The sequence below is a fragment of the Thunnus maccoyii genome, chromosome 6 (assembly GCF_910596095.1).
Source record: "Thunnus maccoyii chromosome 6, fThuMac1.1, whole genome shotgun sequence".
Classification (NCBI taxonomy): domain Eukaryota; kingdom Metazoa; phylum Chordata; class Actinopteri; order Scombriformes; family Scombridae; genus Thunnus; species Thunnus maccoyii.
This window is the reverse complement of record NC_056538.1, coordinates 9,363,320-9,386,505: the sequence shown is the minus strand read 5'-3', so window position 1 is coordinate 9,386,505 and position 23,186 is coordinate 9,363,320. Positions and strand designations below refer to the sequence as shown.

Genomic DNA, 23,186 nt, shown 5'->3' with positions numbered 1-23,186 from the left:
AGGTAGAGAGCTGCCGTCTCCCGGTGAGTTGCTGGCAATGCAGCGGACAGATTTAGTAAATATTGCGGTAAGCGCTTCATACTAAACAGCCTGATAAACTATGCTCACGTAACTTGGCTGTAGACTTGGGGTTCAGTAGTGAAACGTGGGCAAAGCGACCGCAGGAACAAACGGGAAATTCAACTGTCAGCTGGCCGGGAAAACCGCTCACACCACCCGGCTTCCGGGGATTCAGGGGCCGCATCGGTTGACGGCAGACGTCGGTCGGTAGCTCGGGGGATAAAGGGCGAACATCCACATCATCATCGCCGACATCCATCTGTCGTGTCCAGCCACTTCCGAGATGTCAAGAAAGCTACAAAGGACAGAAGTCTGCGCCGACTGCAGTGCGCCAGGTAGGGACGAGAGAAAATAAATCAAAAATAGATTCACTATACTGGAACAATACGTCGGGAGGGCGACATGGTGGGACAACAGGGCCGAGGTTGCTATCACTGTCAGCGGGTCCGCAGAGCAGGAAAACGGCCCGGGCTTCCGAGCGTCGCTTAGGCCCCAAAATAAACAGTGAAAAATAGGCGTGTTATTACAACGGGGGATATCTTTAGCTGATAGCTGCTCCCCAATGAGCAGCTTGATATGTATGTTAATTTGACCAAGGTCTTATGCGACCAGTTTGTTTGCTGCAGTGGGAGACCTGAGTGTCAGATTTATGTCGCCTTAGAGAGACGTTTGTTTTGATTTTCGTCACCGGGACAGACTTCTTAACACATTAGCTTAGCCCGGCTAACGAGCTGGCGATTTCGACTCACTTTTTTGTGTTGCTGGCTATTATTAAACATGTAGCGTACACTTAATGTTAATGTACTAACAGATTATAAGTATATTACTATACTATGTGATATTTTAGCACTTGCCTGTAGCGTTTTGAGTTGTGTCTACCTGGCTAACGTTAGCTAACATAGCTAGCTAAGCTAACTTTGCTAAACGGCAAGTTATTGCAAAGCTGATTCAGCTAATGCGTCAGCTATCAGTCATTTTAATGGTTCCTGGCATGAGTTTTTGGTGATTGTCATGTATACGATTAAAAAGAATAACATAAACAGTTTCGTAGACTGAATATTCCAGGATATTAAGGTTATTTCACAGCATTTTTAATTTCTTAAATGTCAGTAATCCTGAAGAAATTTACTGGAGCAAATTCAGTTGAAAAGCATCTCAAACAGAACAAACTGATGGAGCAAGATGTAGCTATTTATTTGTACACACGTCATCAGTCAGATATGAGTAATATGTTATATTCCTATTGTGTGTGTGACACATGTATGACCTATGTATGAACTTTCACATTTTAACCTCGTTTGCCCTCATCTCTGTTTGTCAGAAAGATACACAGAGGTGATGCTAAAATAACCTTGTTATCCACTCCTTTGCCTCTGCCTGGCATATGTAGCCTCACATGCCTTCATGTTTAATTTGAAGCTCTTCATTATCGGTGCTCCTGTGTATGTGTATGTGTGTTGCTTGCATCCATTCATGTGTACATGCATTACAACAGCTGCTCCCCCTGACAGCAGTGAGTGTTTGTGTAAAACTGTCTACAAGCTTTAGGGCCCTACTGCTCAGTGCTTTCTGGCTACACCTTGCTAATGATTTACGCCCTGAACCTATTCTCCGCAACTATAGGAGACTTCCTGCTTCAGCATCTGTATGTCTGTCCTCCTGTCCCTTCTCACCGCTTCTCCATGTTCAAAATCTGACATTAACCAGCCTCAGTTAAATGCCTTCCCTTGAATGCCATAGCAGCTTAAAGTATGATTTATGTGTGATGTCCCTGACAAATGAATCCTGTTAGGGAGAATGGGAATATGTGTTTTTGTTGTAAGACAATAGTTCATTTCCTTGGGTTTTTCTCTCAGCTTATTTGACTTGGCATACCTGTTACTATCTGTATACTTCCTCTCCTACCGTCAGCTCTGCATACAGTCCCTCCTTAGACGACATGCACACATATGCAGTGTGTACTGCAAAATGCTGACCTAGCCACCGGTGACAGGCCACCTCCCTACCACCCAGCTTTGTGACATACAAGGGGATGACTCGATGGCATAGCTACAAAGAACGACTGATACACTCAGTCCTAGCCAAGCCTCAGGAGGAGACTTTAATGTCACACCATGGCAATCTGCATGGTTTATAGCAACAATGAATCATGTTGACATGATGGTAAACTCTCTTTTTGAGCATAGATACAATAGTGCAAGAAACACTTGTGCAATCATTTAGTGCATTTAGATTGTGTATATAGTGTTTAATTGTCAAATGTCTCTCTTGTTGATGATGCTGTGACTGGGGTTTGGCCCAGTTTAAAAACAAAATTCAAGGATTAAAACAGTATGAATAGAAATTAACCTAGTTGTGACTTGGGGGCGGGGCGCTGTGAGTGGAGTGACATGTTGTTAATGGGTACTTAAAAACGCAATCGCTTCCATTGTGAAATTTGAATAAATCCGTTTTAGTGTGAATGAATAGAAACTAACCAGCTACCAGTAGAATTATGGAAATGTACGCAGCATTTTAAATGTTTATTTCTGCAACAGTTGTGTAAAAACTTTAAATGTTACCATTCATTTACCTATTGTAGTGTTTTCATGCAGGGTTAAGTGACAGTTATAAAAACAAATATCAATGCTGTATTGATGAACAATGCAAAATTTAGGCTAAATTATGTCATGCTGCAGATTTGGCCAATATGCTATTGCCAATAGACTAATAGCTTAATGGTGTAGCATTGTATTGATCCAGCGAGCCAAGCAGATAGCATAGCCTGTGGGAGTTTTTATATTTATTACACAGATTAAGGAATTAAATTGCTGCAGTCTGGCCTTTAAAGCCTACGGGCTACTGTTCTAAACTAGGCTGTAGCTCTTATCAAAGCCGTTTTGCATGTGCTGCTACTTTTTCTGCAGGCAAAAAGACTTACAGCATGTCAGTTCATCTGATGGACTATTTCAGCTCCATTAATACCCTAAGTCCAGACAGTTTTATCCCAGCCTGAGAGTGACTAATGCAGATAGTAGATGTGTATATGTTAATGCAGGCGTGATTGTGTGCCAGTAAGTGTGCATATATTTGTTTTGATATTGCAGACCATGTTAGTTGTGAGCTGCTCATCACATCAGGGTCTTGAGGGCATAAACATGACCCAGACTCTATGACTAGCCTGCCAGTGTCAGTAGACTAGCATTGGTCTTAACTGCCTCCCTTCCCATCCTCACCTCATTCACTCTCATTTATCCATATTTAAAGAAGAAGTTTCAGGTACTTTTCTTCATTAGAAAAATGTGAAATTCCTCCAAGTTATATATATATACTGTATATGTCACTGCAATATCACACCAAACAGACTAAAACAAATACCAAATGTTGGTACAGAAACTTTAGACTACTGTCAAAAACTAGTAAATCTGACATTTGGCGCAGACAGTGAGACATGACTGGTCTCATACCAAGCTGCTTATGACTGAAAGGTCATGTGTGTGTATGTCTATTGTAGCATGCACATGTTAGGAAGGTGTCCTTTACCATTGCATTATTAGTATTGTATAGTTGTAATATTTAGTGTAACCAGTGAAATATGACGTGGTCTTATAAAAAGTCTTCTGGCCTTGACTCTGACCTTCAGCCTTTCTAACTGCACTTTTTTTTTTCTCCATTTACTGAGGTGACTGTATTTGAATAATTCGCACAGGTTCTATTGAGCCCTCCGTTTGTAAGCACTTTTGTCAAAGCTGGTCTCTGTGCATGCATGAGTTCATTAGTGAGTAACAGTTTAAGGAGTGTGCTGTGCTAAGGGGAATTATAATACAGGCCAGCATATGAAATAGACAGCGTGTGTTGGTACTGTAGAAGCATGATCCGGCTTTATCTCGGTATTCAGTGCCTCCACAAAATATCTCCCAACTGTAGCAAAGACGAATGGTTGATAATTCAGTGTTATCATGTATCTTTTCTGCATATAATTGTATCGTAAAAAAATATCCATTTTGAGATATTAGTGTTGACAACTTTCATGTCTAAATTAAATAATGATTGTGAGTGAAATTTCACCAGGGTCAGTATCATAACACTGTAATTATTATTGCAAAATTACATTTGTCCTAATTTCGGATTATATTTTACTCAGAAGTTCTCTTAATTACATGTATTTATTATGTTAACACAGTTATATTATAAAAAAACATACTCTGTAAAGTGCAAGTCCACTTTGCTGTTAATGTGCATCATACAGTTGCACATTGCTTTGTGAAGTGTGACACTTGTACATTTAATTTGAGTTTTGGTTGACAGAGGACTACCTCATGCGTTATGTTGTTACTCATCCCTGTGCTAGTCTCTGTGTGTGTGTACACATATCCACATATTTCATTAAACTCTTCTTACTGCAGGTGAGCGACTGAGAAAAGACTAAAAAGGAGCATATGTTTGATTTGACCTTGAATGAAGTCTGGGCAGGGTAGCAGCGTAGGTAGGGCACATCATCCAGAGGAAAAAAATGACACTATGGAGTCCTGTTGTAGTAAAATATTCAGACCCCCCCCAGCCCCCACAGTATATGACTTGGATATTGAGAGGTTTTAGTATGTAGAACACAGAGTCGAAGTGTTCATCCAGCCTCGACTTAAGTGAACATTGTAGTGAATTCTGTACAGCGCAGAAAGGTCTAACCAGCACACAGAGCATGTTTACAAAGCTCGTAATACCATTCATCCATCTCTGTTTGTCTGTCAGATCCGGGCTGGACCAGTATCAACCGAGGGGTCCTGATATGCGATGAATGCTGTTCGGTCCACCGCAGCTTAGGCCGTCATATCTCCATAGTCAAGCACCTGAGGCACAGCGGATGGCCTCCCGCACTACTGCAGGTAAGGCTGAGAAAAGGAGAGTGAGGCGAAAAGTAAAATTTAAAGGAGATACAGTACCTGAGGCTCAGAATACTTCAGGTGAGGACTAGTACAGACATCTCACTCAGCACTGATGTTTTTACATATGTGTTTTAAAAAAAATCTATATATTACCTCTTGCTTTGGCTCTATTGATCATATCTGGTGTTGTCAGTGTCTCCAATCTGTCCACAATGCAGGTTGGGTAGTTAAATATTGCTTTAACTTTCCCTTGTAATTAAGAATGTATGATTAGGGACAGTATAATGGTTCTATAACCTGTATAATTACTTCTTTAACCAATATAAGCAGTTTTGATTCCAGTGCAGAGCGCACTGATGAAAACATGTTTTGCTAATTGATCATTCTAAAAGCAATACATTCAGGACATATAGTTTTGCATCGGGGATGTGCTGTGGCTTTACTTAACAAAATGTTCTTGTAATGGTGGCAACTTTCTGATGTGGCGGTATACCATCACTCAGTCACTGGTGTGTGTGTGTGTGTGTTTCAGATGGTTCAAACCTTGGCTAGTAATGGGGCCAACTCCATATGGGAACACAGTCTCCTGGACCCTGCTCAGGTGCAGAGCGGTCGTAGGAAACCCAACCCCCAGGACAAAGTCCAGTAAGTATGCTCCCTACAGGCTCAAAATACACAGAACAACACTATCACCTCTAATCAGCTTTGCTAGAGGAAATGATTATCTCTGCTGCATGGGAATGCTATATAAGCTTTCTGGAGATAATTGGTATTTTCAGTGCTGAAGAGCAATTGCACCTAGTTGTTCCTTATTGCCCTGTAAATATGAACAGTGAATCTTGTTCTGCTCTAATAGGGCTTTTTGTTTAACTTAATACAGGATAGGTTTTGTCAGTGTAGTGTTGTAGTGCTTTTTGGGGATGAAATATGGCTTTGAGAGATCAGGAGTTGGACCTGCTGGAAAAATTTCTAATAATTTCTCATTAGTTACATAAATGTTGAAGCACATTGTGCACAACCTCTTATATAACCTCCTATTGTATTGTATACTGTGTTTATGTGTCTGCATATCCTTTACCAGGAAAGAGGTCCTATATTTATCAGCAGTGTCTGTATGATAATCAAACGTACAATGTATAGAAACCCCGCTCAGGCTTTGCTGAGAAACAGCAGTAATGCAGACGTGTAGTTCTTTACTCAAGACTTTATTTGATAAGACAGTGGGTTGACTTTTTTGTGACTTTTCACCTCAGACATAGAATAAAAAGAACAAAGGTGAAATCAAAGCATAAACTGTTTTTTTTTTTGTTTTGTTTTGTTTTTTTTGCTAATCGTCTGACCTTCTTCCCCTGTCCAGTCCCACTAAGTCAGAGTTCATCAGAGCCAAATACCAGATGCTAGCCTTTGTGCACAAGCTGCCCTGCCGCGATGATGATGGCGTCACTACCAAGGACCTCAGTAAGGTGAGGGCTCGCTATTTTACGGCTGATGGGCCACAAATTATGAGTTCAAATTAATTAGCCTATATGGACGCAGCCATACTGTAGAACTGCATGTGTTAGCACAAATTATGTTTTATTTATAGATGTCAGTGTGAGACATCACACATAAACACGCACACTCACACAAACACACATACACATGCACACGACTGATAAACCCCCCCTGGCAGGAAGTGATCTGAATGACACAGCAGGATGTAATAATGATCTCTAATGCGGTGGAGCTCCATTGGGCTAATAAGGAGATTCTGCCTGTTTCTGTCTCTGCGTGATGTTTAATTTCCATCCCCTACTCTATTTCTCTCTCTCTCCTCTTTTCCTCCCTCCCTGTGCCTCCCTTTGTTTCTCTATTAGCAACTGCACTCGAGTGTGCGGACGGGGAGTTTAGAGACGTGTCTTCGGCTCCTGTCCCTCGGCGCTCAGGCCAACTTCTTCCACCCGGTGAGGAAAAATCTACTCGCTGACTCACCTCGTCTAGCAATTAGTGTTATTCAGCTGCTCTCTCTTTATGCTGGGACTCTTGCCCTGACTCTGTGTGTGTATGTGTGTGTGTGTGTGTGTCTGTCTACCTGAACCTTCAGGAGAAAGGCACTACTCCACTCCATGTGGCAGCCAAGGCAGGCCAGATCTTGCAAGCTGAGCTGCTGGTGGTGTACGGTGCAGACCCCGGAGCACCTGACATCAACGGACGCACACCTATGGACTACGCTAGGTACATGACAGTGGAAATACATTTCATCAGTAACAGTTTGCTTTTAAATCGAATCTCAAACAGTAAAAAAGGTAAAAACATAAGAAAGCATTTCATCAAATAATTTGGGTGTGTCTGTGTGTTCCAGGCAGGCGGGCCATATAGAGCTAGCAGAGCGACTGGTTGAGTGTCAGTACGAGCTGACAGACAGGCTAGCCTTCTACCTTTGTGGCCGGCGTCCAGGTAACCCACTGCACCAGTTCATGAGCAGTCCACATGACCAAGGTTCCTCACTGTCATACTGCAGTAGAAGTTATCTTGTTATAAAGCTCCTCTCCTCTACTCTCCTCAGATCACAAGAATGGCCATTATATCATTCCTCAAATGGCAGACAGGTATGAACCGTGAGATTATTATTATTATCATTCTTAACGCATGTGTGGTTTGGTTTGATTGCACGAGGGATCATTGTTAATATACTTGAACTTCTCAGTTACCAGACATGCTGGATCTCCGTAGCATGGATTAATTGATACTGATGCAGTTTAGTATTATAACCAGAGGGTGGCACCATAGTATTTGTTACCCCACCCCCAAAAAAAAAGAAGCTAAAAAAGGTCTCTGGCATCTCTAACAAAGCTGGCTGTTTCTTGTAAATGCCTATCTAAGCTATTACAGGTACCTCCCAATGATTTAGATACTTGAGGTGTGCTTGGTTTATTAATCCTCAACTGAAGGTTTGATTTGAGACGTCCAGAAGTGCACAGTCAGGTCACGATAAATCAAGTTCAGTATGACTTGGCTCAGCTTCTTTCAAATATTTGATGGGTGCTGGGTTTTCTCAGCTGAGTCAGAGCAGAGTCGAAGAAGCAGTTTAAAAAAAAATATACAGACAGATAAACATTTAAACCAAGCACACCTCAAGATCTATTTGTCACCCAAGTGGGTCTTACTTTTGGGCTGCAGTCTAACCCCTTTTGCATCTGTTCTGTTCTGGTGAATGGTTCCTCTTGATAATAACAATTAAAGCTGTTCTGATGTGGCTTCTCTACCCCTCTTTCTGTCTGTTTCTTCCTTTTTCTCACTCGTTTTCTGTTCTCTCCATTTCGCTGCGCTTGGTGGAGCCAGAGCTCGTCCTAAGTGCCCGACACAGAGGTATCTTTACTTTCCTTGTTCCTTTTTTTTCCAGAATTTCTCGCTTCATTCCAAACCCCCCCTCTCTCTCTGCTACACTGTCTTTTGTATATTTCCCTGTTGTACACTAGAGTAAGCCTAGCTCTTCTTCAGAGGTTTCACAGTAGGAAGAACAATGCTAGGTTGTAATCTGTTACCGCCAGAAAATAGAGCTGTGAAGTCACTTGTGAAGGGAGAAAAAAAAATCTACATCACTAGAGGCTGTTAGGAAACTTTAGAGAGCCTCCTGCAGTCATCAAAACAAGTGTTTGTCCTGAAAGAAGTTGAGTCAAGGACCTTTAAAAGATGAGATCTGGAGACGTGGTTATAGTATACACTTTTAATAAGGAGCGGCATATAACATTTCATCATAAAGCATGTCTTCATAAGGTTAAGAAGTCTACTTGTATACATACAGTATGAACAGTATCTATCTGTAGCTTTCAAAACCACGATGCTCCCTGTCAGGGACTGTTCAGAAGGTTGTTTCCAGGTTAACATGACTCCAAAAGGCTGTCACTATTACATCAAGCGCTTTAAATCTAAACACCCAACATATCTCAATCCAAAATGTGCCCCCCCTCTCCCTGTGTCCCCTCTCTCTAGCTTAATATCCTTCCACCCGCCTCCTCATCTGTCAGTCGTCTCTCTCCATCTCCATGTTTTCCACCCTCCCTCCCCCTCTGTCTCTTTATTCCATTGTATCTCTATGGTGCCTGTCTGATTGTCATCATCTGTGGTTTTTTTTTTTTTTTTTTTTTTTTAGTCTGGACCTCTCAGAACTGGCCAAGGCCGCCAAGAAGAAGCTCCAAGCGGTGAGTGGGGTTGAATTGTGAGTTTAGGGTTAAGAGTTGTCCAGGTAAAGTTAGTTTCCAGACATTGGATGGAGCTAATTTTCTTGTAACTAATGAAAAAAGAGAAAAAAAGATGTTTAGAATGAAGATGATTATTAAAATTATTATATAATATTAACAATAATATAGTAATTTCTTTCTGTTCCTCGCCAGAATACTGTGTTCCCTCCAAGGCCTTCTGTTTAGACCAATAGAATGGCAGTAATTCAAAAACTGAGCCTCAAACGTCAGTTATCAACATTTGAAGATGACTCAATAGTTTTTTTTGGTCAACATGTGATGACTGACTGGAGATGAGAGAGAATGCCAAATTTTGCAAATTGCAGCCTAGATGACTGTACTGTACTGTTTTCTCCGCTCTCTCTCTTGTTCTCGTTTTTTTTTTTTTACATTGATGTTCACATTAATGATACTCATGTCTGTGTGTGTGTGTGTGTGTGTGCGCGACAGCTGAACAATCGGCTGTTTGAGGAGCTGGCGATGGATGTCTACGACGAGGTGGATCGCAGAGAAAACGATGCGGGTGAGCTTCACGTCTTCCCCACTCAACTCTCTCTTTTATCCTATATATGGTAGAAACATCTGACATTTTTTCCAATATGGAAACTAGACGCTCGAAGAAAACACCTCCTCGAGAGATCATTGACACGAAACTTTGAGAAGAAAGGCAGGGAGAGAAAAAGACATACAGAGAGAAAATATGTGTTTCGACAGAGAGTGAATCTGAAGGACAGAATGAGGAGGAAAGGAAAAGGACGCTTTGAGGAGGAAGGCCAAATGGAGTGAGTGAGGGAGGAGGAGAGACTCGAGTGAGGAAGTGCCTCAGAAATTCTTGAGTCTCTCTCCTCCTCCTCGGCTCTTTCTTCTCTTTTTTTTTTTTTTTTTTTTTTTTCCTTTTCTTCACTCCCTTTCCTTTAGTAGCAGTAGCAGTCAAATTGTGCTTTCTGACAGAAGCACCGCAGGTAAGTAGCAAGGCCACACACACACACACACACACACACCCACACTCAAACGCACACAGGGGGAGGGCTCAAAACACAATGCTGCATTAGAGGAATTCAGTTTTTACTGTACTTTGTTTATATCTGTACGTACGTGTGGGAGGATGAACCGGGTGTTTGGCTGCCTACGTTCCAGCCAATATGAGTTTGTTGCTTACACACACACACACACACACACACACTCACACACACACAGACTTATTTTTTGCCCTATGTTTGTGTCTCCAGTGTGGCTTACCACCCAGAACCACAGCACTCTGGTAACGGAACGAAGCGCAGTGCCCTTCCTACCAGTCAACCCTGAGTACTCTGCCACACGCAACCAGGTAAACCTACTCACACTCATACATAGAGAGCAGGTGGCACGCATACAGCACACACACATACCATTCAAACTGTAGATATTTTTAAACTCCCGACAATTACAAAAGTGAGAAAAATTACAGACGAAAGTCAAAGAACTCGCAAGCGAAAAAGACAAAATATAGCCTCGCTTGGAAAGTATATGTGTTTGGTGGGAATCCAAAGATGAGTGTGAAATTGACTGACTGTTCCTCAGCTGTGAGAAAGTAGGAAAGATGTAATCCATCTGTGTTTCTCTCTCTCTCTGTCTCTCTCCCTCCCTCTCTCTCTCTCCTCTTTCCCTCACTCTCCACACTCTTTGTGTGTGAGAGATAAATCCCATATGTCCTCTCACATAGTTTCACCTCATCTGTGTGGCTCATTAGTGTAAACATTGACTTTTAACACAGAAAAAAAAAACCCCCACACATCGCCATGTTTGCTCTGCCCTGATCTGGCAGTTCACTGTGGTCAGTAACTGCTGTCTATTTATGGTAGGGAACAGAAGAAAAACACAGTTGAACTTTTTACACAGTTTTTCCTTCCAAAGTGTTGTGTTATGAACAGTAAATCACTTTGTGTAATAATTCTAGTTTAACACTTATGTGGAAATGGACTTTTTTTTTTTTTTGATTCTCTCTTGTATGGATGCCAGTATGCTAGTGTAATTACACGGTTTAAGTTTCTTTGCTCATGTGTGTGTGAGAACACTTGTGATTGTGTGTATTAGAGTGTGTCTTGCCAGTGTTCAGTATGACTGTGTTTTTCCACAGCACATGGCCGTTGACCACAGTCGTCACACAGGCACTGAACCACTGGCTGTGGGCTGGGTTGCATTTGTATACTGCACAACTCATGATAGAACTTTTTTACAAAATTTCAGACAGGCATGCCTGTGTGTGTGTGTTTGTGTGTGCGCGCGCGCATGTGTTGAAATAATAATTCAAATTCTAACTGCTGACTCCTTCTCCTTTCTTCTTCCCTCTCTCAGGGCCGTCAGAAGCTGGCACGTTTCAACGCCCGGGAGTTTGCCACGCTCATCATCGACATCCTGAGTGACGCCAAAAGGAGACAGCAGGGGAAAGGTCTCAGCAGCCCTACTGGTGAGAAACTGGGAGGGGGTATAACATGGATGGATTTAAGGGCTAGAGGGACATATGGAGCATTTTGAAGAGGAGCAGAAAACCTTTTTTTTGTTCAATAACGTGGGGCTACATAGCTTTAAAACATTTGATCAAACATTTTGTAAGCAAATGTGATTAATAGCTGCAAGCAGCAACACGACAAATGGGATCCAATCCAGCAATTTAGTGAAGAAGAGAGAAGGTGTGATTTCCTCAGAGACATGGCAGTATATTTATATCTGTATTGAAATGTGACTTACATCTGCTGTATCTAACAACTGCATTGGAGAACCCTGCTAAAATAAACAAGAAAGAAAAGCTGCCGAGAGAGAGATGACAGGAGAGAGAAGTGCTGATATTCTGTATATTGACTGAACTTTTTTTTTTCCCCTCAGACCCGTTGGACTTAGGCATTGACGATGACCAGCATGACTATGACAGTGTAGCCTCTGATGAAGACACAGACAGCGAGTTAACCACCCAGAACAACAACAACACACAACGCAGCAACCGCGCAAAGGTATCGCACTTGAACACGTAGGACATACTCAGAAAAAACAATTAACATCTTGCCACATGCACACACATCACAAAGCTAACACCTAGAATTAATACAATACAATGCAACCTCATCGCCATGGTAACATCTCTGCACATTGTAGTTTTTAAATGTTTGAATTTTTTACAAATGTGCTCAACAATTCAGTCGTGTTCCAATAATAAAGTAGTTGCATCAGCTATAGCGAAGCTTTTCCACGTTTTTCCTCCTTATGACTGCTTGTCCCAGCATGCTTTGCGGGGAGTGGCCACGATGAGGGCTGCCACATAGCTCCTGAGTGACATCACCATCTATTCTGGGTCCTTGTCAGAGAGGCATTGTTCATACAGAGAGGGAGGGAGGGAGAGAGAGAGAGAGAGGGAGAGAGAGAGAGTGTGTGTAGTGGGAGGGAAGAGAAGAGGAGACGGAGCAAGAGAGAAAGAAAGGAAAAATGGTGCGGGAGTGGTAGAAATGAGACAAGTAAACAACAGCTCAACCAGTAACTATCTCGTTTTCCTGTGGACTTGTTTAGCTCAGCAGGCAAAAACTCCGACAAACCACAAGTTCCACTCCCATCTCCACCCTCGAAATATGCGCATTCATTATTTTGTTTCGCTCTTAGGTCAAAAGTTATTGTATTCACTTATAAAGTATATGGTGTTATCTGTAGTAAGTAGGTGGATTTGGGTGCATGAATGAGAAAGGAAGAGTATTGTAGAACAGGGAGTGGTATAGAACAGTTTGAGCGTGCTCCAGGGTCACAGGACGTTTGGGGCGGATGGTGCATTGAGAGCAAGAACTAAGGCTCTACTGTCTATATGTGTGTGATCAGCTGTAGTGCTGGCCTCAAGGCTGCTGGCCAGGCCTCTTCCTTTCACACAGTAGTAAGCTCTGTTTTGATCTAGCTCAAAGGGCACAGATTTGTATATCCCCATATCATACATAAGAAATGGTTTTACAAAACAGGTTCTATGAGTGAGATTAACATTGAAGACATTATACTGTAGGTGGTCCACGTAGGTTTTGTACCCTGGAATAGCTTCACAATGATCATGATATCTGTTTCCTCACTTTGTCTGTGTTTCTGTCTGTCTTTCTACTCGTCCATCCACCTGTTCGTGCGTCCTCAAATCAATCCAGAGTATGGACTCGTCGGACTTGTCAGACGGGCCCATCACCCTGCAGGAGTACCTGGAGGTGAAGAAAGCCCTGGCCTCCTCAGAAGCCAAGGTGCAGCAGCTGATGAAGGTCAACAACAACCTCAGCGAGGAGCTGCGGCGGCTCCAGAAGGAGGTAGGGAGTACAGAGAGAGGGGGGAGGGAGGGAGGGGCAAAATTACGTTGGGGCCACAAATCATGCAAATAAGGTCAGAATTTCAACCAGAAGAAAAATAATGAACACAAAGTGGGAGAGAAATCAAAGTGGAAGTTAAGACATTCGACTTATTATTTCTTATCGTTTTTTTTAATGATAGTGGAGAGCCACAGGGGGCATGTAAGAGAGATTAGATGATGCAAGAAAGCCTGGCATGATTTCCTTCTTAGAAAGCTGTACATAAAAATCTAAAAGTCAGATAGGGCAGGATGACTAGATGATGGGGTGAATGAAGAATCAAAACAAAGTGACAGAGACAGGTTGGTTGAGAAGGAGCAATCGATTCAGACAGAAGGAGGGCAAGATGATGGAGAGACAAGTGAATATTTGAATATCTTTACAAGCTGATGTATTTTTTCTGACAGGGTGTCATTTTCCTACATTGTTGTCACTGGAAGATGTATTCGGTGACAGCTTTTCAGCGTTATCTAGAAACTAAAGCAGCTGTCATTCTAATGCGGAGTTTCGATGTTGCAAATACTGGTTCCAATTTTAGCTGTCATTTTTAGTTTGGGCAGTTTTTACTTAATAACACTCATCTGTTGTGCACTGTCGCTTCATTTGGTTTCTTGTGAGTCATGTCATCAACATTAGCTCATCGTATTCATTAGTGGCTGCCGGTGTCGGCTCATCTGACCCATGATTCATTCATGTGCTCGTGTTGTCACTTGGCTGAAGATATAGTGAAGAGGCGAACACAAACTGCAGACAACAAATAATGTCAGATTAGATCAGGGATGGGCAACTGGCGGCCCGTAGGCCACACGCGGACCCCGTCCTCACTCAGTGCGGCCCACGAGTCAGTTTCCAAATATCAATGAATTGCTCGTTTCACAGGTGTTGGAAGCAAGCGGACCGTTTTACCACATTTGACCAGGATCCCAATTGTAATGATACCGTCCACTGATAGACGGCGCTCCCTCGAAAACGCGCCGTAGCCAAGCAACCGCTTTGCACACGATCTCGTCTTGCTCTTGCCAGGCCTCTTCCGCAGTGACACACGACGACGAGAGACATGAGCGGGCAAAAAAAGAACCAAAAGAACCATGTCTTCCAGATCCTGTTCAAAGCAGGCTTTTCATCCAACCATTAAAATTTGACACACTTTCCTGCCTGTGAAGAGATGCGCAATGATGCCCCTGAATGAAAGAAAACATTTCTCAAGCACAGAGCCGACATAGAAACACTGCAGCAGCACTTCAAGGGCCACTTTCAAGATTTCTACGCCATGCTGCCACAAATTGCGTTATTCACTGACCCCCTCTCTGCTAGCCCGAGTCCCACTTCCCACTCCTGAGGGACTTTGCACTCTCAGTGGCCAGCATGTTTGGGAGCACTTAGATCTGCAAGAGCAGCTTCTCAATAATGAAGCACATCAAGTCAAAAGAGAGAAACAGGCTGACAGATAGATGAAACTGTCCCAGCTCATGCAGATTGGATGCACTGACGTTGACATTGACATCCAGTCTATTGTACACCAACAGGAGAGGCCACAAGTATCTCATTAATGCAGAATATATACTGATCCACCTGTGGGTGAGGGTCAAGGGCCTTTGGGATAAATGCATGCTTATTTGAGACATGTCATGGAAGGGGAGGGCAGAGTAGAAATGCACTACAAATTGCACTGAAATAATCTGGCCCTCTGGTAGTGAGGATAAATTTGTGGCCCTCTCTACCATCAAAGTTGCCCATCCCTGGATTAGATGGTAGTCAACAGGCACCTTAGAGCAGGTGAGCTCTCATTTCCCCTCATTGACCCCTGAGAGCAAATTATGTATACACAGGTATGTAGCCCTCCACTCCTTCCCCAAGACCTAATCCCTGCCTCATCATGTAACCTGTTCAAGTGTCTTTATCACACATCCCCCTCTCCCCATTACTGATATGAGTTAATATGTGAAGCCCTGTATGACCCTTCTACTGTACCTGTGATTATGAATGCTTGTCTTTGACCATTCAGTTGACCCCCCCCCCCCCCTCCCCTCCCTTCAACCTCCCCATGTCCCTCCCTCCATCCTCTCATCCCTCCCTGCTCCCTTCCTCCTCTCCTGTAGATCACACGGATGCAGACAGAGAACAGCGCGCTGCGGGGGGGCCAGCAGGCTGGGGGGGCAGCTGGCCATGGGGTAGGGGGGCCTGGAGGAGGAGGCCATTGGCCAGGGGGCGGGATGCGAGTAGGAATTGGTGGAGGGGGTCTGTGTGGATTCGGGCCAGGAGCTGACCCCCCGGGGCTCTCGGTGCCCTCCTCGGTCACCCCCCACTCCCATCCCAACCGGAGGGACCGCCAGGCCATCTCAATGTACGAGCCAGGGGCGGCCCCCGGCCCCACGGCCCATGGTCCCCCAGCCCTGGACCGCCTGCAGCCCCTCAACACACCCAGCGTAAGTTAGAACTCCCCCAGCCCCCTTTCCACTTCCCACCTTCCTTTTGGTGGCCCTCATGGGTGCTCGTCCAATCCTTATCTCTCTATTTCCCTTTGACTCCTCTCCCCCTGCATCTCAGTTCCCAATCTTTCTCTTTAAAAGGTCCAGTTGCGCATGATCCCCCATTTAGATGTGGCGTTGTATCACCAGTGTCAAAAACGATCCGACATAATTATGTGCTTTTTAACACCATGAAGGGGGGAAAGTGCACAAGTGTGACCTGAAGCAGAAAGATGGAAAATAGGGATCATCTTGTCTGTTCTGTTGCCTGGTGATGCCTCTAACGCTCCTCTCTCTAGCCTGCTCTGCACCCTTTGACATTTACATTTTCAACCCTTTTTGACCTCCCAGTTAGCTCTCCTGCTGCCGGACAGCTGATTGGTCTGGAGACGCTGTGATCATACATGTGCACGTGAAACACACACACACACACACACACACATACACACACATACACGCAAAGGGAAAGTTTGACAGACCAGATCAACTAGTAGCTAACTAGGATGGAAAGGTTTCTCCAAACAGTGGGTCCTCACCTGGAGTAGATAGAGCATTCACCAACATCTGACCATAAGTCGGTTTCCAGTTCAGCATCTCCTTACACAAAGATTTACCTGTTTTGTCTGTTTTCTTTCTGTCTGTCTGTCTCTTCACCTGTCTGTCCCTTGTTCACTGCAGTGCAGCCGTGCATCCTTCGGATGTAAGCATTCTGTCTGTCATTGCAATGTTTGCCATTTCATTTTCAAATATAGGATCCTCTCACACTAGGCATCACTTTTGCTTTTTATGCTTTCTAATATTGGAGATCAACAGTAGTGTAGAGTATGTGCGTAGTCATTTAGATGTTAGTTTAGTTGATACTGTCGGTTGGATTTCAGTGTTAGCTGTAGAGGCATATGGTCATGATTAGGCAATGGGTGAGCTGCCGAGTTGATCTGGCGCTGCTCTCACTGGCTCGTTCATCTCGGTTTTCTGCTGTTTTATAAAAACATCTCCTCTCTCTGTCCCCACACTCTTTTTTTCTCACCTGCCTATTTCTTCATCCATCTCTTTCTGCTAATCTTTCTTTCCTCCATCTCTTTGCCCATGCATCTCTATTTCTCCTCTCACCTCTCCTCCTCTATCCATCCTTGTCTTCCCTTCTCTCTTCACAGGTAAGGAAGGGTAGTACAGGAGGTCCAGCACCGTATGGAGGCCATCATCTGTCTGGATCTACAGAGATGGGCAGATATATGGTGAGTTCTTAAAGTTTACAGTTTTTGATTCTAGGGTGCTTTTCCAAACCTTCATGATACTGCGCTGGATCAAGTCAGGAAGTTAAGATTATATTGTTTTTTTGAAAATCAGTCTTCTATATGTTACTATATTATACTACAAGGACTTGGAATATCAACCCTAATCCTGCATTGCTGTTACAGAAAACCTATCACATCTCACAAAGAAACTATCTATGAAATGTTATGTCATTTACCAGACTTCTTGTTGAAATAATCACAAACATGCATGCATCATTGTGAGAGTGTACACTTTATGTGGTAGGTGGGGCTACTGGGAACTAATGCTTGAACTATTTGGTGGTGGAGGCATCATTAAGCTCTATGAGAGTGAAAGGCCCAGTAGGTTTGGTGAGATGGGTGATAATTGTAATGATGTAGCATGTTGTCGCTGTGTTTCCCTCCCCAGGTGCCTAAAACGGAGAAGCACGGCAGCGGCACTGACAGTGACTATGACAACACACAAACATACGACCTCTCACTAAGGTCAGACTCATTGCAAGTCACTGTACACAGAAACGTGTGTGTGTGTGTGTGTGTTTTTCTACAGCTTTTTGGACACAGTTTAACAGATTTAAAACAGGATTATCTGTGTTTTATACATGTTTCCTTTAAATTAAGTCTGAAATTTCTTAACCTATCTGTTGCTTTTTGTGTTTTCTTGATCGCATCAGAGTTTAATTAAATGTGAGACTATGCAATACTTAAAATGTGGGTCACACATGGATTGGGGGGAGGGATTCACACCAACAGTTGTTAGTGAGAAAATGAGGGCCAGACAGTCTCTTAAGATGCTGAACACCTAAAGTGTTGAGATGCTGCAGCGGCAGACAGAATGTCCTCTGTCACCTCTCCTCGTCGGTCCAAGGTGTTAATTAAAGTGTATTTATGTTTCTCTTTTCAGTATGGGTCGCAGCAGTGAGGAGGAAGGCCGTGGGGAATCTGAGGAGGGAGGAGGCGGGGAGGCAGGGGAGCCTGACCCCACCTTGCCCTGCACAGAAGATGTCATACTGAAGACTGAGCAGGTGACCAAGAACATCCAGGAGCTGCTCAGGGCGGCTCAGGAGTTCAAACATGACAGGTAGGTGAGACTCACACACATCGGTGATGTATAAAATTGTATAAAAGTGACACTGAAGACATTTTGTCAGCCTTAAAATAAACACTACTAATTCTATCCTTGCTGACAAGTGCAGCCCAATCTTCTTAATTAGATGACACTGAGATGTCACAGGAACATTTGGGACAAAAAAAACATCTTTTTTAACAGATATTCTGTTACATTTATACACCAACATTAACAACTGCAGCAGCTGAATACAGCTGTTAATGTTGCTTGGAATGGTCTAGCTCACTGGGTTTCAAAATTGTGCACTCATGGTTTGGTCGTACAGGCAGGGTCAAATAATTCACACATTTAGACTAGTCCAGAGCATCAGTGAATTGCAGTTTATTCAAGAACAACTATGTTGCCTCAATTATTGTGCCAGCTTCTAAGTAAAATAACAAACGTCCTTCTCCTTAGTTTTGTTCCGTGTTCTGAGAAGATCCACTCTGCTGTCACTGAGATGGCCTCACTCTTCCCCAAAGTAAGTTCACTGGACTCATGTTTCATTTCTCTTACTTCACCTGTATCACTGTCTTTATCTACCTCGATATTTACATCCTCCACCATGTGAGGTGAGTTTTGATGCCCTTCTTTTCTCTGTAGCGCCCTGCGTTGGATGCAGTCCACTGCTCCCTCCGACTGTTGGCTTCCAGTGCCTCGCGGTTGCAGGTGGAGTGCCGCAAGGCGGCGCCTACGGAGCCCGGGGCCCCTGCAGTGGACTACCAACTCCTCACTCAGCAGGTCATCCAGTGCGCCTACGACATTGCCAAGGCTGCCAAGCAACTGGTCACCATCACCACCCGCGAGAAGAAGCAGTGACCCAACAAATGCATGGATGGATGGCGAAGGAAGAGGGAGAGAAAGTATCAAAAGTGGGCTAAGAGGGGTGGGATGGGCTATTAGAAGAGGAGGATAGAGGGAAATTATGATCACACTATAGACGGAAGGACGAGGGAGGGGGAGTGATGAGAATGATGGGCGCAATGAGGAAAGTTTGGAATACGAATGGAAAGGAATCAGATGAAAGCAAAGAGCATTGATTGTGAAGTAGAAACACTACAGAAGAAAAAGGAGAAATTCCACAATCGTGGAAGTGTGAAGTGAAAGTAGGGAAGGACAAACGGAAGGATCCAAAGTGGGAACCACAGCCTGCAGCAACCTAAATAAACTGTTGGAATCAGATGTGTATAATAAACCGCTTTAACTGTGACACGCATACCTGGAATACAATGATGGTGATGTACAGCGAACCGAATCCTGAGATGTTACTGCTTTATTTATTCTCCCCCGTCACTCGTCGTCCCTCCCTCTCCCCGTTTACCGGAAACCAGGGAGGGCGGAGGCGTCACGTCGCGTGAGAGGGCCCGAAGACGTTCCACACCATCTCCGTCCCTCCATCCCGTGAGGAGTCAGGACGTTCTTCTTCTTCTCCTTTTCCTCTCTGGCCCACTCTTTTGCCCCTCTCTCCCTCTCCAACCAGACACGAGGGCCCCTCTGTCTCCTATCCCGTCCCAGACAGGATGAGCTTGCGGTGCAGAGAAGGGACCCCCCCCCTCCCCCACCCCCATCCCTACCCCTCCCTGGGACCCATCTAGCTCCACCCTACTCCACACCCCACCCAGGCTCTCAGATGCTTCTTCCTGGGTGATCTTTTGCAGGGGGCTCCAGCTTTTTTCCAACCCATCACCCCCTCCCCCCCCTGTTGTTGGTGGTACACAGCATGATCTGGCATGTTTTATTTCTTTCCTCTCTCTTCTTTTTCTCTGTTTTTTTTTTTTTTTCCTCGTTCTTTTGAATATGCAGATTGGGTTGGTCTGCACATCTGAGGACAAAAATGACTGACTTACAAAAACAAAACACTTACACTGGAATAATTGTGATTTATTGTTATTGTTTATCATGCCTATTGTTTTTTTTTTGTATTGATATTTTTACTGACTGTCATCTTGATTTAACTGTTTATGTATGTTTATTTCATTGTCTCAAATATGATTCTCATTTAGTGGAATAGGGAGACAGGTGGGAGTATGTGCTCAACCTCTTACTGGGATTTAAGTAAAACATGCACACATACACTTAAAAAAAAAAAATAACCTGTGAAGTGGTCCTCAACATTTCTCAAGCACTCCTTTCCTGGGTGACAGTTGAGGTTGATTTAGTTGTTTTTTTTGTTTGTTCTTTTATTTTGTGATATGTCCTGTGGCCAAGGGGTTAAACAGTTGCCAAAGGGGAGACAGTGTTGGGAGAGATCCGCTTTTACTTTAGATTTTTTTTCTGTCAGAGCGAAAGCCCCTTGGTGCGTAATGACAGGACCTGGATCAAGATGTTCTTTCACGAATCCTCAGCTGTCTTTGCGCTTGATTTATCTCACGGTTTGCCTCATTTAATAGAGCCAGTGGAATCATCTCAGAATCAATCCTGTCTTCTTTTTCGCTAGATGACAAAATCAGGCGCACCATTAGATCCAGTTTGAGGATTAAAACCCCACCCCCACCCCCCCCCGCCCCCCCCCCTAAGTCTTGCTTTAAAACAGTATCTTATTAACACCGCGGGTGTGCTGCTGGCTGCTTGTGTTACACGGCAGCCGTTATTTGCATGCATGTTCAGTCACATTCAGTTGATACAAATACTTGTTTGTTGCAGTTAAGCTTTAAGTAGACCTGTGGAAAGCACCAGATCTTAGCAAACCTGGAACATAAATATAGTGAGAAGATACTCATTGTGTTATTTCATTTGAGGAAATATGTTCATTTGAAATGGATTTAGCCACCTCATATGTGCTTGATTTAGTTTGCCATGTATATATATATTTTTTTTCTCCATTTTTTTCAGACTGTCTGGCAAGCACAATCAAGCCCACATTCTGTTTTTTTTTTTTTTTTTTTTCCGATTAATTCTCTGTCACGGCCTGCTGATCTGGGCCACAGAAGTTGTCACTTCGAGCTCACTGTCTCTGAACTCTGCCAATGGGAGACAGCATTGGGAACAAAGATGTTTTTCTTGTTTTGTTTTTTTTGTTTTTTTTCAAAAAGATAGCGCACTTAGCCTACTGTAGGTGTTAAAGCTTGTTGTACTGTGCCGAACAAATATGGTCATATCTGTAACAAAGGATGCAGATGGGATCTAACAAGTCCTTCCTGGCTTCCTGAAGGACCGTCCTCTTCTAGTTTAGATTCACCTCTTAATGATTCTCCAGCTGGTTTTTTCTCAAAGTGTTTGTGGCTTTAATAGTTGCTTGTTCTTGCATCGGTCTGTTCTATAATCATGCTCAGTGCTCAGAAGACCTCCGCACATTAAACACGGTCCTCATCCTCTTAAAAAGCAGTCACATCTCAAGTCGTCTTTTCTCGTATCGCTGCCTTTTAGCAAGAAGCAATTAGACCTTAATAAGCCCCAAGCACTTTGAGAGATTGATGCCAAACCACCTACAGCACTTCTCTGTCCACTTTAGTCATGTTTAGGTTTTTTTTTCTTTTTTTTTTCTTTTTTTTTTGTGTGTGTGTGTGTCCTTTCCCCCGATCATCACCTGGGGTCTGTGACTGTCAAAGTGTTCCTCAGTCTCTGTAGGGGAGGTTGGATTGTTCGCTCTGTTCCCTGTCAAAACAAGTCGTGTCCAGAAGACTCTTGAAATGTATCGTTGTTTGATATTGAATGCCTTTGCACATCATCATCTCCTGTTTGACTGGCTGAGTTACAGTGATGTTGTACTGACTGCTGAAACAACACAAATACTTCCATACACACACACACAAACACACACACACACAAACACAAACACACGGGGGCCAGTAGTAAAGCTTGTCCCTTCAATCATGATCGCCCAAGTTTTAGACTAGAGCCATATATATGAACATATATTTTCATGCTATATTTTATATTAAGCTATATGTTAGGGTTATGTTTGTGAGATATTTATGTATATTTGTCGGCCAAAGTGGGCTTCAGGCTGCGGGATCTGTTCACCAAATCTACAGGAGGCCCTTAAGTCTTGACACCTGATGTACTTGTAGGTATTTTAAGTCTTGTGAGTATGGTTACGCTGTGGTATTTCCCCTCCTGTAATGTCATATTGTACATATTAACGATCCTACTAGAATCCACAGGAAGCAAAGAGCGAGAACAACAGTTTGATCTAGCGGATTACTAAACACCGTGGTATTAGTTGCACTATTTTCAAACACCAGCTGGGTGAAGTAGGATCTACATTATGTACCGCACTCTCCCAAAGGTCTTAGTTCGAGTACATTAGGTGCAGGACGCAGGGGTTTTTTACGTGGGATGGTGCAATAGGAAAGGTCTGAAGCGCACTTCAGCTTAGCACTACAGTCATCTCAGAACGGCGGGAGGAGGGTCTAAAAACGCACATGGCCCGCTCCTTTCCCCCCGATTTAGCGGACACTACGTAGGGTGCCTCTAGTGTGAATGTTAAAAACGCTTCCGTCAGTCTCATGCCCGACACACTTTCTACATCTTCATCATATCCAGAATTTAGCACACACTTTCCAAAAATCAAACTAACACCCCTCACCAGTTGGACCAAGCCTTCCACGAGTACAAACATGAAATTTTTTTCAGCCAGTGAATTATACAAACACACTTCTGATACTCAGCCACGGGCAGTGCACTGTGGCCTGTACTGTTGCTGTCCCTGTGTCTCTTCACAGCTCTACACTTTGGGAGATGGGTGACGGGAGAGTTATCTTTTAACAGAAGACGTTAAAAACTGTATAAAGTAGAGAAAACAATGACTTAAAAGGTCAATCGTAATGGAAACTCATAAGCTGTACATTTGTAATAAAATAATAAAACAAGTTAATTGTCCTGGGTCTGTCTGCATTTTCTTTTCTTCTTACTGTG

The 23,186-nt window shown here is 43.5% G+C and overlaps 2 protein-coding genes across 3 annotated transcripts in view; one reads left to right on the top strand and one right to left on the bottom strand.

Annotated features, from left to right (window-relative positions):
• Window positions 1–4,153, bottom strand: part of ankrd13b (ankyrin repeat domain 13B) — a 45,062-nt gene extending 40,909 nt beyond the window's left edge. Inside the window, exon 1 of one of the 2 annotated variants that reach the window (XM_042413547.1) lies at window positions 915–4,153. In XM_042413547.1, coding sequence (XP_042269481.1) covers window positions 915–960 — 46 coding nt within the window. In that variant the 5' untranslated portion in view covers window positions 961–4,153. Of the gene's footprint in view, window positions 1–113; window positions 202–914 lie in introns of those variants that run through there. The other variant, XM_042413548.1, reaches the window with a different exon arrangement.
• Window positions 14–23,150, top strand: git1 (G protein-coupled receptor kinase interacting ArfGAP 1). The gene is made up of 21 exons (XM_042413546.1): window positions 14–395; window positions 4,789–4,922; window positions 5,455–5,567; window positions 6,280–6,385; window positions 6,779–6,865; window positions 7,006–7,136; window positions 7,264–7,358; window positions 7,468–7,510; window positions 8,244–8,270; window positions 9,055–9,103; window positions 9,593–9,665; window positions 10,372–10,469; window positions 11,477–11,588; window positions 12,005–12,129; window positions 13,288–13,440; window positions 15,579–15,905; window positions 17,102–17,182; window positions 17,631–17,707; window positions 18,126–18,302; window positions 18,747–18,810; window positions 18,933–23,150. Exons 1-21 carry the CDS (start codon window positions 344–346, stop codon window positions 19,146–19,148), a joined length of 2,340 nt encoding a protein of 779 aa, XP_042269480.1. The 5' UTR covers window positions 14–343; the 3' UTR covers window positions 19,149–23,150.
• Window positions 23,151–23,186: the final 36 nt, after the last annotated feature.

Excerpts from the sequence above, each read along its gene's own strand:
- git1 (XM_042413546.1), top strand. The coding sequence starts at position 344 with ATGTCAAGAAAGCTACAAAGGACAGAAGTCTGCGCCGACTGCAGTGCG. Across the intron at positions 4,923-5,454 it reads GGCCTCCCGCACTACTGCAG|ATGGTTCAAACCTTGGCTAG; the intron begins GTAAGGCTGAGA and ends TGTGTGTTTCAG. Across the intron at positions 13,441-15,578 it reads TGCGGCGGCTCCAGAAGGAG|ATCACACGGATGCAGACAGA; the intron begins GTAGGGAGTACA and ends CCTCTCCTGTAG.